The 14,870-nt window shown below is 40.3% G+C and overlaps 1 protein-coding gene across 1 annotated transcript in view; it reads right to left on the bottom strand.

The window, feature by feature from the left end:
• The window catches only part of LOC122790920 (zinc finger homeobox protein 2-like), a 515,963-nt gene that overhangs the window by 284,446 nt on the left and 216,647 nt on the right, over positions 1-14,870 (bottom strand). Inside the window, exon 2 of the mRNA XM_044058604.1 lies at positions 352-3,035. Coding sequence (XP_043914539.1) covers positions 352-2,989 — 2,638 coding nt within the window. The 5' untranslated portion in view covers positions 2,990-3,035. The remainder of the gene's footprint in view (positions 1-351; positions 3,036-14,870) is intronic.

Genomic DNA, 14,870 nt, shown 5'->3' with positions numbered 1-14,870 from the left:
CTAACTGGCCTTCTGGTGCTTGAGCCACAGCTACAGCCAGCCCACTTCACACTGGGTAGAAACCGTGTCTTTGTGCCAACTGTACAAGTTGCATGTGTGATGGAAAATGTTAACCGACAATAGCCTTAAATGTTTTCAAATATTATTTCTGGTCTTTGTTGGTAAAATTCTAAAGATTTCAGACTGAAACTTGCTTACTTGACACCACAAGAATATGTAATCTGGCAAAATACTACACTAAAAAGGGTACAGGGTGACAAGTAACTCAGACCATATTTAGTTTCATTAAAAGAACCAAATTCAAGCTTTCACCATTCTGAATGAGAATTTTAGTTTGTACTTGCTACATACCTGAATTTAATGGCATTGACTGCACATTGGTTGATTCAAGATGGAATCCATTCATCATCAACCGTGGATCAGCTTGGTTTTCCAGTTTCATTACCTGCAAGTTCATGCCTTGAGTTCCATAATACTGATAGATGTCAGGAGGTGTTTGCATGAGACCTGGCAGCCCTAATGGCAAACCCTGATGCAGTAACATCATGTTCTGCATGTGCTTCTCACTTGTCATGTGAATGCGAAGGTTTCTTGAGATATTGGTTTCATAGTTGCAAACCTTGCACTGCCATGAGGCTTTCTGCTTTGGCTTGTCAGTGGGTGAGAGGTTGGCAGTGGTATCACTAGGGCTGCTGCTGCTGCTACTTGAAGGTGGTGGTGGTGGTGGTGGTGGTGGTGGAACAAGCCCCTGAGCTACACCATTGGCACTGCTGGCAATGCTACAACTCTGAAGACCCTGCAGGTTTGCAAGATGTTTGTCAGACTGCATGTGGATGCTAAGATTGCCCTTTGTAGTGGTGGAGTATTTGCAGACTTCACAGCGATAAGGCTTATAGCCACAGGTATAGCTTTCACCTCGAGCCAAACGGGGATGGGACTGGCCAGTATTGCAGTAAATGCAGTGGTTTCCTGTTTCTGGATGTTTCTCCTTCAAATGAGTCTGCAAAGTCTGCTGATACTTGTAATGCCAGTTGCATTTTGGGCATTTCAGTGTCTTACAGGAGTTGCGGGAGTGCAACAAAGACATGTGGTTAGAAAGAGAGATACTTTGGAAGGTGTCTGCTCCTGAGCTCTCAGCATTTGGAGTTTGAGCAATCTCATCATTGGTTGAAGTATTAAAGCTGAGTTGTTCACCAAGAATACTATTTTTTCCATTGCTGTTGGCTGAAGGAAGAGGAAAATTCTTTGTGAAGTCACTTGCAGGACTAATTCTTCCATTCATTTGATCTGTTTCAACAGAAGGGCTACCGATACTTTGGTTTTCCCCTTCATAACCATCTTTCATGGTAGAAACAACAGCAGATATATCCTTTGGACAAGAGTTGGCCTGTGAAGACAATACTTGACGTTCAAAGACACTTTGGTTTGAATGTAGTTGCTCAGTGCTGTCGTGACTACCTTGGGCTGATGGTATGCCAAGTGCTACCCCAAATTTATCTTGATCTCCTTCAGTTTTTTCCTGAAGATGTTTTACACCATACTCTGAAGGAAGACCCATCTCCATATCAGGCTTTCTTTCTTTGGCCTCAGTTGGTTGTGATCCTTTGGGGCTCCAACACGCTGAGTCATCTGAAGATTCTAATACAGAACTTATTAGGACATCTGGGTTCTGGACAGAAGACACAGGCTGTGAATTTTTGGGTTGCAAAAACTTACTTCTGCCTTCTTGATCTTCCATAGGTGCAAAGCTACTTTGAAATCCACAGTTATTCAGAATCCCCAGTTGCAGTTCATTGGTTGATGCACCCAAGAATAGATTTGGAACAAAACTGGGGACTTTATCAGGGTCTCCATTATAAATGCCTTTTGGGGTCACAAGAGGCATATCATTGGTTGTGTCTGTGGAGATTACATTCACCAATCCTTGAAACATTCCCTTTGCTACATCACTGAGGTCCAGGCTGGGATCTGAATGGTCCTCGGTTGAATCTGAGGAAATAGGAGTGTTACTTTTTGGTTCTAGAAAGCTAATACGAGGTCCTTTTTCTTTCCCAAAGCTTTGTATTATAGCAGAGACATTTTTCATTCCCAAAATATTTTCTTCCTCCTCAATAAGGACCACCTTGTGGTCATCAGTAGCATGTGCCATAAATGACACAGTTTGCCCAAATGACAGTTTGCATATGAGACACAACAAGATGGGTTTGGCAAGTGTCTTTCCATCACAAGAGGAGAAATGACCTACTTCAACATTATTGGCAGAGACATCTTTGGATTCATATGAGTTTTTGGCTGAACTGTTGTCTTGTAGGTAGTTTACCTTGGTTTTGTGCCGGACATTAACTATACGGAAACTGTGCAGGTCAGGGATGAGCCCTGTCCTGGCTGAGGTATTCTGCAACATTTGGTCAGAGTTAAAGCCTTGGTAGGTAGTTACTATGTGGAAAGTGGTGATGAGAGATGGCGTTGAAGTGCTACTGGAGTTGCTGTCCGACCCTCCCACCTCGCATTGTCCACTGGGCAGGGAATCCTGGGAAAAGCCCTTTGGTAGTAGATGACCACAGAGTTCTGGCAGGAGCGTCAAGTCAGGTTTATTAACACTGTCAATAAGGTAAGCAGATCCATCAGAACCAAACACAATGTCACTTTTCAGAATTTCAACATCTTTGTCTTGAAATTTTCTGAGGTTCTTCTCAAGCGTGAAGAGGCTTTGGCAGCTACTTTCTGGTTTTAAAGCTGAATATGTGGCCAGGCCCAGTTCATATTTATATTCCATGGCTGGGCTCACAGCACTGGCGGTCTCAGGACTACAGTGGACGTTGCGATCCTCGGAGGAGGGTCTCATGTTTTTGGGGTTTGTAGTATTGGTTGACAGGTTTGGGGAATCTTTGGCGATTGACTCACAGAGAAGGATGGAGGGATTCTTTGACCAGAGGGCACCAATCCTGTCATCCCGCCCAGGGACAAGGGAGGTGTTAAGGGTATCCATAGTGGCCTAGACATGAGGAGGTCATCTCAGCTTGACCACCAGGGACCTAAAGAAAAAGACAAAAAAAAAAGAAAAAACAAATGAATAAAAGCAAAGTATAAGCACATAAAGCAAATGGCAACAGGCATTTTTACAGTAAAGCTGAAAATACTCAGCAATGCAAGCGGACTCAAACTGTCACAAAAAAATTATAAAGTATAACAGTTTCTTCCCAAATAATAAATCACTCCTTTTAGAATGCACAATTATTTTCAGTCTGTGATCGCATACACTGTGGTGCTGAGGGTATTGAGAGTAAGCTTTGTGCTGTCTTCACTTATTACACGTTTAAACCAACTCTTGTCAGCATTTTTACACTATTACATGTGTTCATTGCAGCTGCTCGTTTTCATACCTACGGTAAAACTGCTGCTCTATAAAGAGAAATAGATCACGGACACTGATGTCTAACTCTGAAAAGATAGACTGATCCACTGCTTTCACTGAACATATAATATACATCTAGAACAATCTTCTTACTGGCTTATGAACTTCAGTGCAATTTCAGGCTGGCTATCTTTTTAATGCAAGCTACATAAACAGCTACTTTTACAGTGATGAACAATATATCATTACCACCACATTCTCTGCAGTCTTGTGTTATGGTCCCCCACACTCTAATACTGAATACTGTCTTTTACTGTTCATGAATGTATGTATTTGCATTGCATAAGATTGTAAGATGTTTAGCCTGATTAATTTTGCAGTGAAAACATGTGAAAGACTGTTACATAATATATGTAATTTTACAGCTCTGAAGTTGTTTACAGTCATCTAGCTCTGCAGTGGTGCAGGAAATGCAGTTCATACCAACCTTTCAAAAGGATACTCACTGTGACCTGTTTGATCTCTCCAGATCTCTAGATGGACCACATCACAATGACACAATACAAATCTACCTCTGCATGTTGACTTACGCCTGCAAGTTTCATTGTGGAACTGGCTGATTTTATCTTGCAGTTGTTCACCCCCCCCCCCCCCAACCTTATCAGGATCACATAGTTTGCATGATAGGAACTATCATAAAATGTTTAGATTCACTTGTATTATAAAAATTGTGAGCAGCTGTGATACTTTCACCACTCCAAGCTGCTAACACAATATACGATCTCCTTTTTAAGTGATCACTGACTGGTGTGCTAACACTTGACTCAAACACTCTTTTATTCTTTATTCAGATGGCACATTTTCAGCTACAAACCAGGGCAATTGTCATCACACTAAGGAGTACATTGCAAGACTCATTTTATGTGTAGGAATAATGCATTTCCAAGACAAATTGAGTAGTAAAACATACTTTATGATTAGCAACCTTAAGCCCAAGTTTCATAAAGCTATATTCTTTGCAGTATTACCCTATGCTCTTCTTCTTAACTCACCTAGCTGCAGTCATCATGAAGCATTGTGGTTTGCTTAAAGCTCAGTATGACATTTCTTGAAGTTTGCATGTAGGCATATACATACACCCATCTTAACATAAGCATGCAGTCTAATGTCTATCCTGCATACAATAATGTCTACAAAAAATGAAATCACCATATGTACTAAAATGGGTCCCCTACAGAAGAACGACAGCTGAGAAGACCAAAACCCACATAACCAACACCACATGGTCGACAATCAAAATGCCGACAATGGTATGTCTCCGTAGTGCAGAATGGAAAGATTTCCATTCCTGCACTGTAGTGCAATCTCAGAGTTGGTATATTAAAGTTACGGGGGGGCAGAGCCCTCCTGCTAGCACAAAAAAGGATATTTTATTTCCCTTTTTTGTGCAGTAATAACGTTATCGGTGTTTCGATTGTCGACCATGTAGTGTTGGCTATGTGGGTGTCGGTGTTTTGCGCTGTCGTTCTTGTGTAGGTGATCCACTAAAATACAGCTACACATTCCATGTAAATGAAAATGTGTTTTATACTCTGTAAATCATGTTAAACCTCTACAATGTAAGAATAGTTATTCTACCATGTGTGTATGAGTTTACCTGCTATTTGAAATGCTTATGTTTTCACTGTCTGAGGGCCTTCCCCTGTGTCCCCTCTTAAAATGGCATACTCTCAGTAGGGCTAATCCAGTAAATAAAATACAAATATACATGCACAGATAAAGTAAAATAAACATCATGCCTTGAAAGTTCTATGTTCGTGACATAGTCAGCCTCACAGTGATCTGTCCTTACTGCCAGAATTAATTTATCAAGCAAGGAAACCTACAAAGCATAATACATTTGTTAGCAGAATACAGTAAACACAAAACGTGGTTTTATACTTTTTTTATTACTTAATATTTCTTAGAGGTATACAACAATGCAAAATGCTCTAATTTGAATGCATTTTGAGCAGAATCACTTCTGTGGTTGCAGCGATGCACCATCAGTCTTGTTTTAAAAATATATACATTTGAGTAATTAAGAATTAGGTAGAAGTTTCTTCTTTGTTATTAAAAGCCTAAATGACCTCATTCAATGAAAAGAAATACAGATGCTGTTGTCCACATTTCTGTGTGCTGAGCAACTGTCATTCTTCCAATAATGAACAAAAAAAAGGACAGAAGTGTTCAAAATGAATGAAGGAAATAAAATGTCTCATTTTTTCAGATATTTTAGGCTACACATATCTATACTTAACATGCACTTCTATCATTGTGTGTGTCTTAACTTAGTTATATTTGTTAGTAATACATTTTTTCGATATAAAACCAACAAAAAGCAGTATCCACTCAAAAAAACAATCATTTTTACACCACAGATGAGCTTTTCCATACCTTTTCTGTATTCTTAGCCATTTCTTTGGGGAACTCCTAGTTTTGATCCTAGAACCTATGCTAACAAGTTTATTCTGGGAATAAATTAACTGTGTTGCTGGTTCTGTAAATTTCACAAGGTACATTCACCCCATTAAGGATGCATATTTAACACCTTAGAATCACATTTGTCCAGTACGTCTCAAAATTCTCTCCAGCTTCTTTCATGCGCTCATGTACATGATAAACGTGCACACAGACAGGCTGTTAGGCTAATTATATTATGAGACCATCATGCCATAGTAAAAGTCATATTTCCTAGTACATTATGGTATTCCTTTCCTGCATTGCATGAATTAGCTAATTAAACTGTTTAATACCAAATAAGTATGATATGTTTGGGGGCAGAGCCCTAGTCATTGTAGGACAAGGCATTTAACGGCAAGCAACAGAAGAGGTGAATAGATGCACCAAGTACTTCTGTAACAATGAAAATGCAACAAAAGCTTTATTCATAAGGGTTGCTCACATGGGTGACTAAATGTTTCAGTAGAATTTATAGCTTCAGGATCCAGCGCTGTTTGCTCCACATTTGTGTGTGTATTTTATTTAAAATTGGTCCCATAACACTGAAGATTATAAACACCCCCCCCCCCCCTCATTCAAGATAAATGCATGAATCTTAACACAAATGCATGAACCTTTGCAGGTACATTCAATGGGCCAACATCTGCTAAAAGGCTAAAGTGCAGGGTCTGAACTTTTTGAGATCTTGACTGTGAAAAATAAACATAAGAAAACTGTAATATACCTTTTTATTCTCATCTATAATCCACATTTGTTGCAGCATTGTGTAACAGCTTTAAAGGTAGAAACATCTGGCTTAGAAGTTATCTTTTTAATAGCATTTTATTTTACTGAAGGTTCTGAGCTTCAGATTTTTAGACTGGTGCTGAAAGAGTAAAATGTAATCTGTTTTCTCACATTTCCTCATTCACTGTCCAAAAAACTAAGAGTCTTGAAAGTTCACAAACAAGGCTTTCCAACATATCTTGCTCTCTCACTGCACAAACATTCAGCACTTTATGCCCTTAGGTTGTATAGCTGCATTGCTATTCATACAACGGCAATAACAACAGGAAACTGCTTTGCAATTAATATAATGACAGTCTAAGCCAACTAGCAGTTCACTTTTACTTACCTGTTTACCAGCTATTCTTTCCATTTGGCTGTCCATTATGTTCTATCCAGGAAGTTCAAAACCCTCTCCTGTTTCTGCTTCCCAGTCTAGCCCTTGGTGACCTGTCACTTCTGTGGTACTTAGTTGCAGGCAGTGTCCTTAACACTATTTATTGTTGGCTGCAGGCACTGTTCATATGCTATTTCATGCACCTGACCCTCTAGCAATTTATGTCACTGTTAAGTGACCAGTCAGTGCCATAGATGAAAAATTCAGCCATAGCATTCTAGACCTAAGTCTGGAAATGGACCAAGGCTATCAGAAAACTACTGAGACAGGGGAAGACTCAAGCACCTCCCTGAAAATATTTCATGCCACTATTTCCTCTTAACTGACATTGTTAAGGTAGACAAGCTATATGACATACTATAGATCGATTTAATTATACTTTAATACAGCTAAGATTTGTATGCATATGCTCGTCAACTTACAAATATCTTTACATTCCATTTTAAATGTGCTGTTTTTTGGACAGAGGTATAGGCAGTGAAATGTTTTAATCTTTCCCAAAATGGGATGTTATTGGTGCAAAATCAAGTTTCAGGATGGATTTTGATAACTTCAAAAGTTTCAAATCACTGTACTCCAACTTCAGCTTCGGGAGATTTGCTTAAAGCTATGCATGCATAGTAAAACAACAAATAAGGTACAGGAAGTTGGGAACTGCTGATTGAGGGCTCAGTGTCTGTTATTCTAAAAGTGTATTAGTTCTGGTTTAAGCACTTGGGATTCAGGCCAGTTATTTTACATTAAGAGGGTTTGTGGTCTGCACTCTTGTGGGAGGAGAGGCTGGACTCTGCCCTTCTGAGCTGGGAATTTCTGGTTAAAGGCTTATAGTGCCTGCATATCTGAACTGTTTCTTACTGAAATTGGTACACCTTGTTTGCTGTAGCATAGACTAAATCCAGGCCTGCTGAATCTAGCTTTGTTTGTATGCTTGTTGTTTCCCTGAAATGCTAATTCCACCTAAACCGCGGCTTTTCAGCACTTCTGTGGATCCCTAGTGATATCTGCATTGCTTACTGTACTTATTTCCTTGTTTCACTTGAAAGAAAGTTACTGTTTGTCATTTTTGCATTTAAGTTACCTGTAACACATTGCATTTAAGTTACCTGGCACTTGCTCACTAAAGCAATTATATAAGTCAGCACTAAAATATTAAAAGCACTACACCCTCACAAACTCCCCTTGAGTACCTCGTTCCCCATTGGACCTTTTTTTTCAATTATAAAGGAATTCCCAATACTATTCTAGCATGTCCAAAGGTCAGCTGTCAATCTCCTCTCCGGTCCAGCTGGTGAATCTGGGAATCTTGAGGCAATGATACAACTGCCTCATGTACACAGACAACCCTCTCCTCCTCCCAACAAATTCCAACACATGTGAGAGATGCAACCATATAGCCATACTGGAGGCTAAGCTCTCTCAACTCAGTACTGGCGAAACCAGTCAGGAGGAGAAGGAAATCACACTCACTACAATTCCAGTCTCACATAGACCTACCACGACAGCAAACCAAACACATAAACACACAAAAACATACTCGGAGGCTCTAAATAAAAATCTGCATAAGCAGCAGAGACCTCCAAAGCAGACACCCAAGCAACCGCTACCCCAAAACAAAACACGTGCAACACATAGCTCACAAAGCCAGTGTGCCGAACAGTCACAGCCCTTAAGGCTAAACAACACACCTGATACACTTGTAATAGGTGACTCTATTGTCAGGCACACTGACGTCCCGCTCAACAGGCTGAACAAGGAGAAGGTCACGGTGAGCTGCCTGTTGGGCGTTAGGATCCGCCACATAACACAAGCACTCAAGTCACTCCAAGGCAAGTACAAATATGACTCAGTCATTGTCCATGCTGGTGTGAATGACCTGAGAAGCACCTCCCTGGACTACATGAAAAGAGACAAAGAGGAGCTCTCTGAGCATGTAGCCCAGGCTGGTATGACCCTGACCTTGAGTAGCATCTTACCCTCACCAAGAATGATGCCACAATATGAAGACAAGATGATCAATTTCAACAATTGGCTTAAGTATTGGTGTCATTAAAAGGGGATCCAATGCCTGTCAGCCTGGGATGACATGCTCGACAAGCCACGATGCTTCGCTAGGGATGGCTTGCACCTGTCACCCCTGGGCTTTTGGATATTAGCAAAGGCTCTTGCTAACCCCATAGTGGGTTTTTTAGGCAAGGCTCAAAAGACAAACCCACCTCCATAGGTATCACAAGGGATAAGAAACTAAGAGTAAAGCTACTCAAAGCCAGAAGTCTAAACCTCAAGACGCACACACTCAAAACTCTCCTTAGCATGGAGAACATCGATATCTGTGCAGTAACAGAAACCTGGTTCAAGGCTCTGGAGAGCACCCCAGCACTACCAGGTTATACCTCATACTATGCTTTTCGGCCCCAAAACTTGGACCGAACCACAAAAGGAGGGGAAGTATCAATATTCGTCAAAGATACCCATACCTCCAGGTTGGTGGCACAACACGAAGCATCAGAGACTATCCATGTGCAACTAACACTGGGTAAAACTGCCCTCCAGTTTATAGCCTGCTACAGACCACCCTCCCAAACCCAGGAACCCCACTCGGCCTTCCTGAGAACACTGGAAAATATGAAGGTCTCTCCAAACACCATTATATTGGGCGACTTCAACTACCCAAACATAGACTGTGAGCATTACTCTAGCTCCAACACCCTAGCCCAAAGGTTCCTAGAATTTATAAACTCAAATGCTATGGAACAACTTGTTACCACTCCCACAAGAGGGGAAAACATACTGGACCTGATCATCACCAACATGGGGACTTTATGCTCCAGACCAGTGTATCCCTCACTGGTAAGATCAGACCATAAACTAATCTCACTGGATATTCACATCCCGACTCCACCCCCTGCCCTGAAAACCACAGTGAAAAACTTCTCTAAAGCAAATTTCACACTCCTCAAAACCGAGGTGGAATCCTTCAAAGCCCCCGGGCCTGAGGAAAATACGGCCCAGACCGCAGAATCCTTTATAAACGCATTCTATGAACACCTTTAGGAATGCATGGATCATGCAATCCCATATAAAACCAAGACCCAATCCTCCAAAGGCAGACGACCTGTTTGGTGGACGCCAGCCATAAACAAACTATACAACAGAAGGAGGAAGCTACTACATGATAGAGCAAAATCCCAAAAAGGGAAGGCATCTCTGATCAGTATTAGCAAAAAACTATGGGTACTCATAAAATCGTCTAAGGCCAGCTTAGAGAGAAAAATTGCACAGGACACTAAGGATAATCACAAGGCTTTCTTTAGTTATGTTAGGAACCTGGTGGGAATTCCCAGATATGCTCAGAATTAGTCCAAAATGACAAAAAATACACCAAACCCACAGACATTGCCAACATCCTAGCTGACAGGTTCAGCACAAACTTCTCCACCCCCCCCACCAAAAGGGCAAATATCTATCCCAGCAGAGTGCTGCCCCCCTGACATCTCAGATACTCAGGTAAGAGCTGCCCTCTCCAAAGCAAAAAACACAGCATCAATGGGACCAGACAGTGTCCCGGCTGGCCCTACATGAAGTCCAAGAAGAGCTAAACCCAAACATAAAACTACTGTTCAATCTCAGCCTTACTACAGGATATGTACCCAAAGAGTGGTGTACAGCAACAGTGGTCCCTCTCCACAAAGGTGGTGCCTCAACGGATCCTGGAAACTATCGCCCCATAAGCCTGACTAGCTTGGTCTGCAAAGCTATGGAAAGGATCATCATGGACCTCATAAATAAAGACATTGGGGACCTACAGACACTGGATCCTACCCAGTTCGGCTTTGTTAAGGGCAGATCCTGCCTCTTAAACCTGGTTGATTTCTTTGAAACAGTCATCAAGGCCATTGACAAGGGGAAGGTGGTCCACACAGCCTACCTGGAACTCGCAAAAGCCTTCGATACAATACCCCACTTGGACATTATAGATAAGCTCACCAGCTTAAATATAAACCCCTATGTCACTAGATGGGTTGCAAACTGGCTCAAGGACAGAACCCACATGGTTAGAATTGTTGGAGCCATGTCAGACTCCAAACCAGTTACAAGTGGCATCCCACAAGGCTCAGTCCTGGGACCTCTCTTGTTCGGTATATATTTTTCAGAGGTACAGGCTAACATGGAAGGACTGTGGCTGACCAAGTTCGCAGATGACTGCAAACTGGGTGCCATAATCGACTCTCCAGCCGACACAAACATCCTCCAAAAGGGCCTCATAGAAACAGACAACTGGTGTCAGAGCCATGGCCTCAAGCTAAACGCCAAAAAGTGTATTGTCATCCCCTTTGGCAAAAACAAAGTGCCCACAAATTACCACATAGGTGGTAATCCATTAAGTACAGAAGAAGTAATTATGGACCTGGGTACCCAAGTTGATAGCAATTTCTCATTTGACAACCACGTGGCCAAAGTGGTTAGAAAAACATTTTATATAGCCCACCTAATCATGAAGGTATTCACATCTAGATCAGGGGAGGTCATCGTGCCTCTTTACTCATCCCTCATCAGGCCCATAATTGAGTACAATGCCCCTTTTGGGATGTACCTTACCAGACACCTGCAGCAACTGGAAAGACCCCAAAAGTACCTCACCAAGAGGATCAAAGGGCTCAATCAGATGCCATATGCTGCCCGGTTAAAGAAACTCCAGCTCTACTCAGTGGCATACCACCTGCTCAGAGGCGATCTGTGCCTGACGTATAAAGCCATGTCCAACCCGGAATTAATGGACATGCTGCACCTCAGAAAATCCAAATCCCATCGAGCTACGCGCTTGAGAGACTTGAACCTCAGCACTGAAATAAATAGGACATGCTGGAGGGACAGATTCATAACCCAGAGGCTCCCTTCACTCTGGAATAAAATCCCAGTCCAGGTTAGGCAGAGTCCCTCATTGACTCTCTTCAAGAGGAATCTTGATGAGTGAATGGGAGATCGTAGGTTTACCCCGGGTATCACTTTTGTGTCACTGTTAGACAGAGGCACAGTATACTAACCTCAAAAAAGGGCATAGCAAAATTAATTTAAAATGGGTGGCGAAAGCCAAACACACTCTGGCTAGGCTTATAAATGCCCTAGGGCAGATAGCCTAGTATGAACCTATGAACCTATATTTTTGTCACACTAGAGTATTCCGAATGATACTGGAATTGAAATGATAAGGGAATTTTTGACTATCAATAACTGTTACTCTAATGATAAAGTCAGGCTGATATGTGCATTACTGGAAATTGTGCTGGAGAACAATCTATTTGTTTTTGAAAATGAATTACATCTTCAGAAAATTGGCATGGCTATGGGCACAGCTTGTGCAAATAGCTACGCCAATTTAGTTCTAGCACACTGGGAGCATACATCTATATTAACAGAAACTAATGAGTACTTTGACAGGATTTTCTGGTATGTGCGCTTTGTGGATGATATTTTCTTGTTATGGAAAGGTGATATATGTCAACTTAATAATTTCATTGTTTACATGAATTTCTTGAAATTCACATATAAATATTCCTCTAGTGAAATTGAATTTCTTGATGTATTTCTAAAAAGTCTGATTTGAATCAAGTAACTAGTAGCATTTTCAGAAAACCTACTAGAAAAAATACTCTTTTACACAAAAAAAGCATGCATCCTAGACATATTTCTTGCAATACACTGAAGGTGCAGATTTTAGAGTATTGCATTTGCACAATGATGATACAGATGCAATAAGAGCCCTTACAGACCTTAAGTCAGAATTCCTAGAGCGAGGCTATTCTGACTTCGATATAGATAAAATGATTAATGAAGCATGGACACACAGATCAAGTAGATGCAAACCATATTTTGGTGCTACTACTGAAAAGTCATATACATCTGATTGTTCTTTGCTTACTAAAGATAGCTTCAGGATTGTCTTTCAGTACTCCAGTGATGTTAATGATTACTGTGATATCATTAAGAAGAACTGGAATATCTTACACAACATCCCCAATATGATTAACAAAGTAGGTACTACACCTTCTTTCTGTTTTAGAAATAATAAATCTCTAAAGCAACATCTTTGTAATAGACCCACTTTTTCTAGAACAGCTACTTCTATTAGGATTGGCACTTTTCCGTGCAGAAATTGTTCTGCATGTAGACATATCTACAGTCATGCCATTTATACACATCATTTTTGCAGTTTTAATATTGGACTAAACCACTATGCAGACTGCAAAACAGATAATATTGTCTATTTCTCATTTTGCCAGAAATGCCATGCGTATTATGTGGGAAAAACAAATAGACCTTTCAAGGACAGAATATTAGAACATATTAGAGATATCAAAAACAAAAGAGAAACAAATGCTCTAGCAACCCATATTATGAAGACTGATTCTTCACACACCTTTAAATTCTTGGTATTTCAGATTATTGACAACACCATTCGAGGAGGTGATTTGGAAAATCGAACAGAGGTTGCTGAGCAAAAATGGATTCTCTTGCTTAATGCAGAGAAACCTCCAGGCCTCAACAACACCTTCTCCTTAAAACCTTTTTTAAAGGCACGACCTTTGAAACACAAATAGACATATTCTATATACATATATTTTTCTTTAAACAGAATTCAAGATGATTTTAAATAATTTTTATCTGTACATACACAATTTTATGTTGTTGTTTAATTTTAACACTTGCAAACAGTTCATTGTGCTTTTGTGCTTTCTCTTTAACAGTCAATTACATTAATTAACCACCATATGTTGCTATATAAAGATGCCTTTAGCTTTTTAAGATTGTCTGATGAAGCAAATTCCAAGTCGTGAAAGCGCTTACTTTTGTACTCTGTTTTTATTGTTTTTTAATATTATTAAATTTCTAGCCTTGTAAATTGTGTGTAGTTCTCTTACTTCTCACATTTAAATTTATACTGCACTCTTTATCCTTGTTTTTGGCTTTCTGATTCTGCATTACATCAGAGTAAATTCACTTACACTGAGACTGCTCTTTTGGATTCTATCACCTAGTGGAAGCCTGTTTATAGAAAGGACAAAAACCAAAGTAAGTCATTTATACCAAGGGCAAGTCTTTCAGAATCAGGGCAAGCTTATACAACAGTAATTCACTTATACTGAGAGCAACTCAACAGCATAATATTGAAGTAGCTGATAAGGATTGGAAACATAAGCCACAAAGCATTATAGAGAATGAAGATGTAGCTATCAATGTGTTTGACTATTACCAACAATTCAGAAAAGTGATTATTGAAATTGCTCCATTTAGTGATTACACTGTCTTATGTACAGAGAGACCCAAAGTCATAAAATACCACTTTTTACAGGCAAAAACGAGGGCAATGTAGAAGAAGGGGTCTATATTACAATATTGAAACTTTAGTTAATCGAATAACTAAAGATCAATCTTGTAATACCGTAACATGAAAATGTCGAATGGCCATTTCAACCCAGGGAAACACTTCCCTTGGCCACATCAAAAAAAAAAAAAACTTTCAATCCTAAATCAAGTGAGGAACTTCGCACCCCAGCCCCACACCCCCCTAACTAAATATACCAACTCCGAGATCACTCCAAATTGGAGAAAAGGGCATAATCCACATAACGGCCAAGGGAAGTGTTTCCCTGGTTTGAAACGGCCATTCGACATTTTCAGGTTTCGATATTACAAGACTGATCTTTAGTTACTTGATTAAAGTTTCAATCTTGTAATATAGACCCGGAAGAAGGATATTCAGACAGTTCCAATAAAAAGAAGCGCAATGAAGCAAGACAATTAAGCACAGCTAGGCGCAAGATATTAAAATATAAACAAACGAAATGACTAATG

This window comes from Protopterus annectens, chromosome 16.part0, assembly GCF_019279795.1.
Source record: "Protopterus annectens isolate FY-2018-M chromosome 16.part0, PAN1.0, whole genome shotgun sequence".
Lineage (NCBI taxonomy): Eukaryota > Metazoa > Chordata > Ceratodontiformes > Protopteridae > Protopterus > Protopterus annectens.
This window is presented reverse-complemented; position numbering and strand designations above follow the sequence as displayed.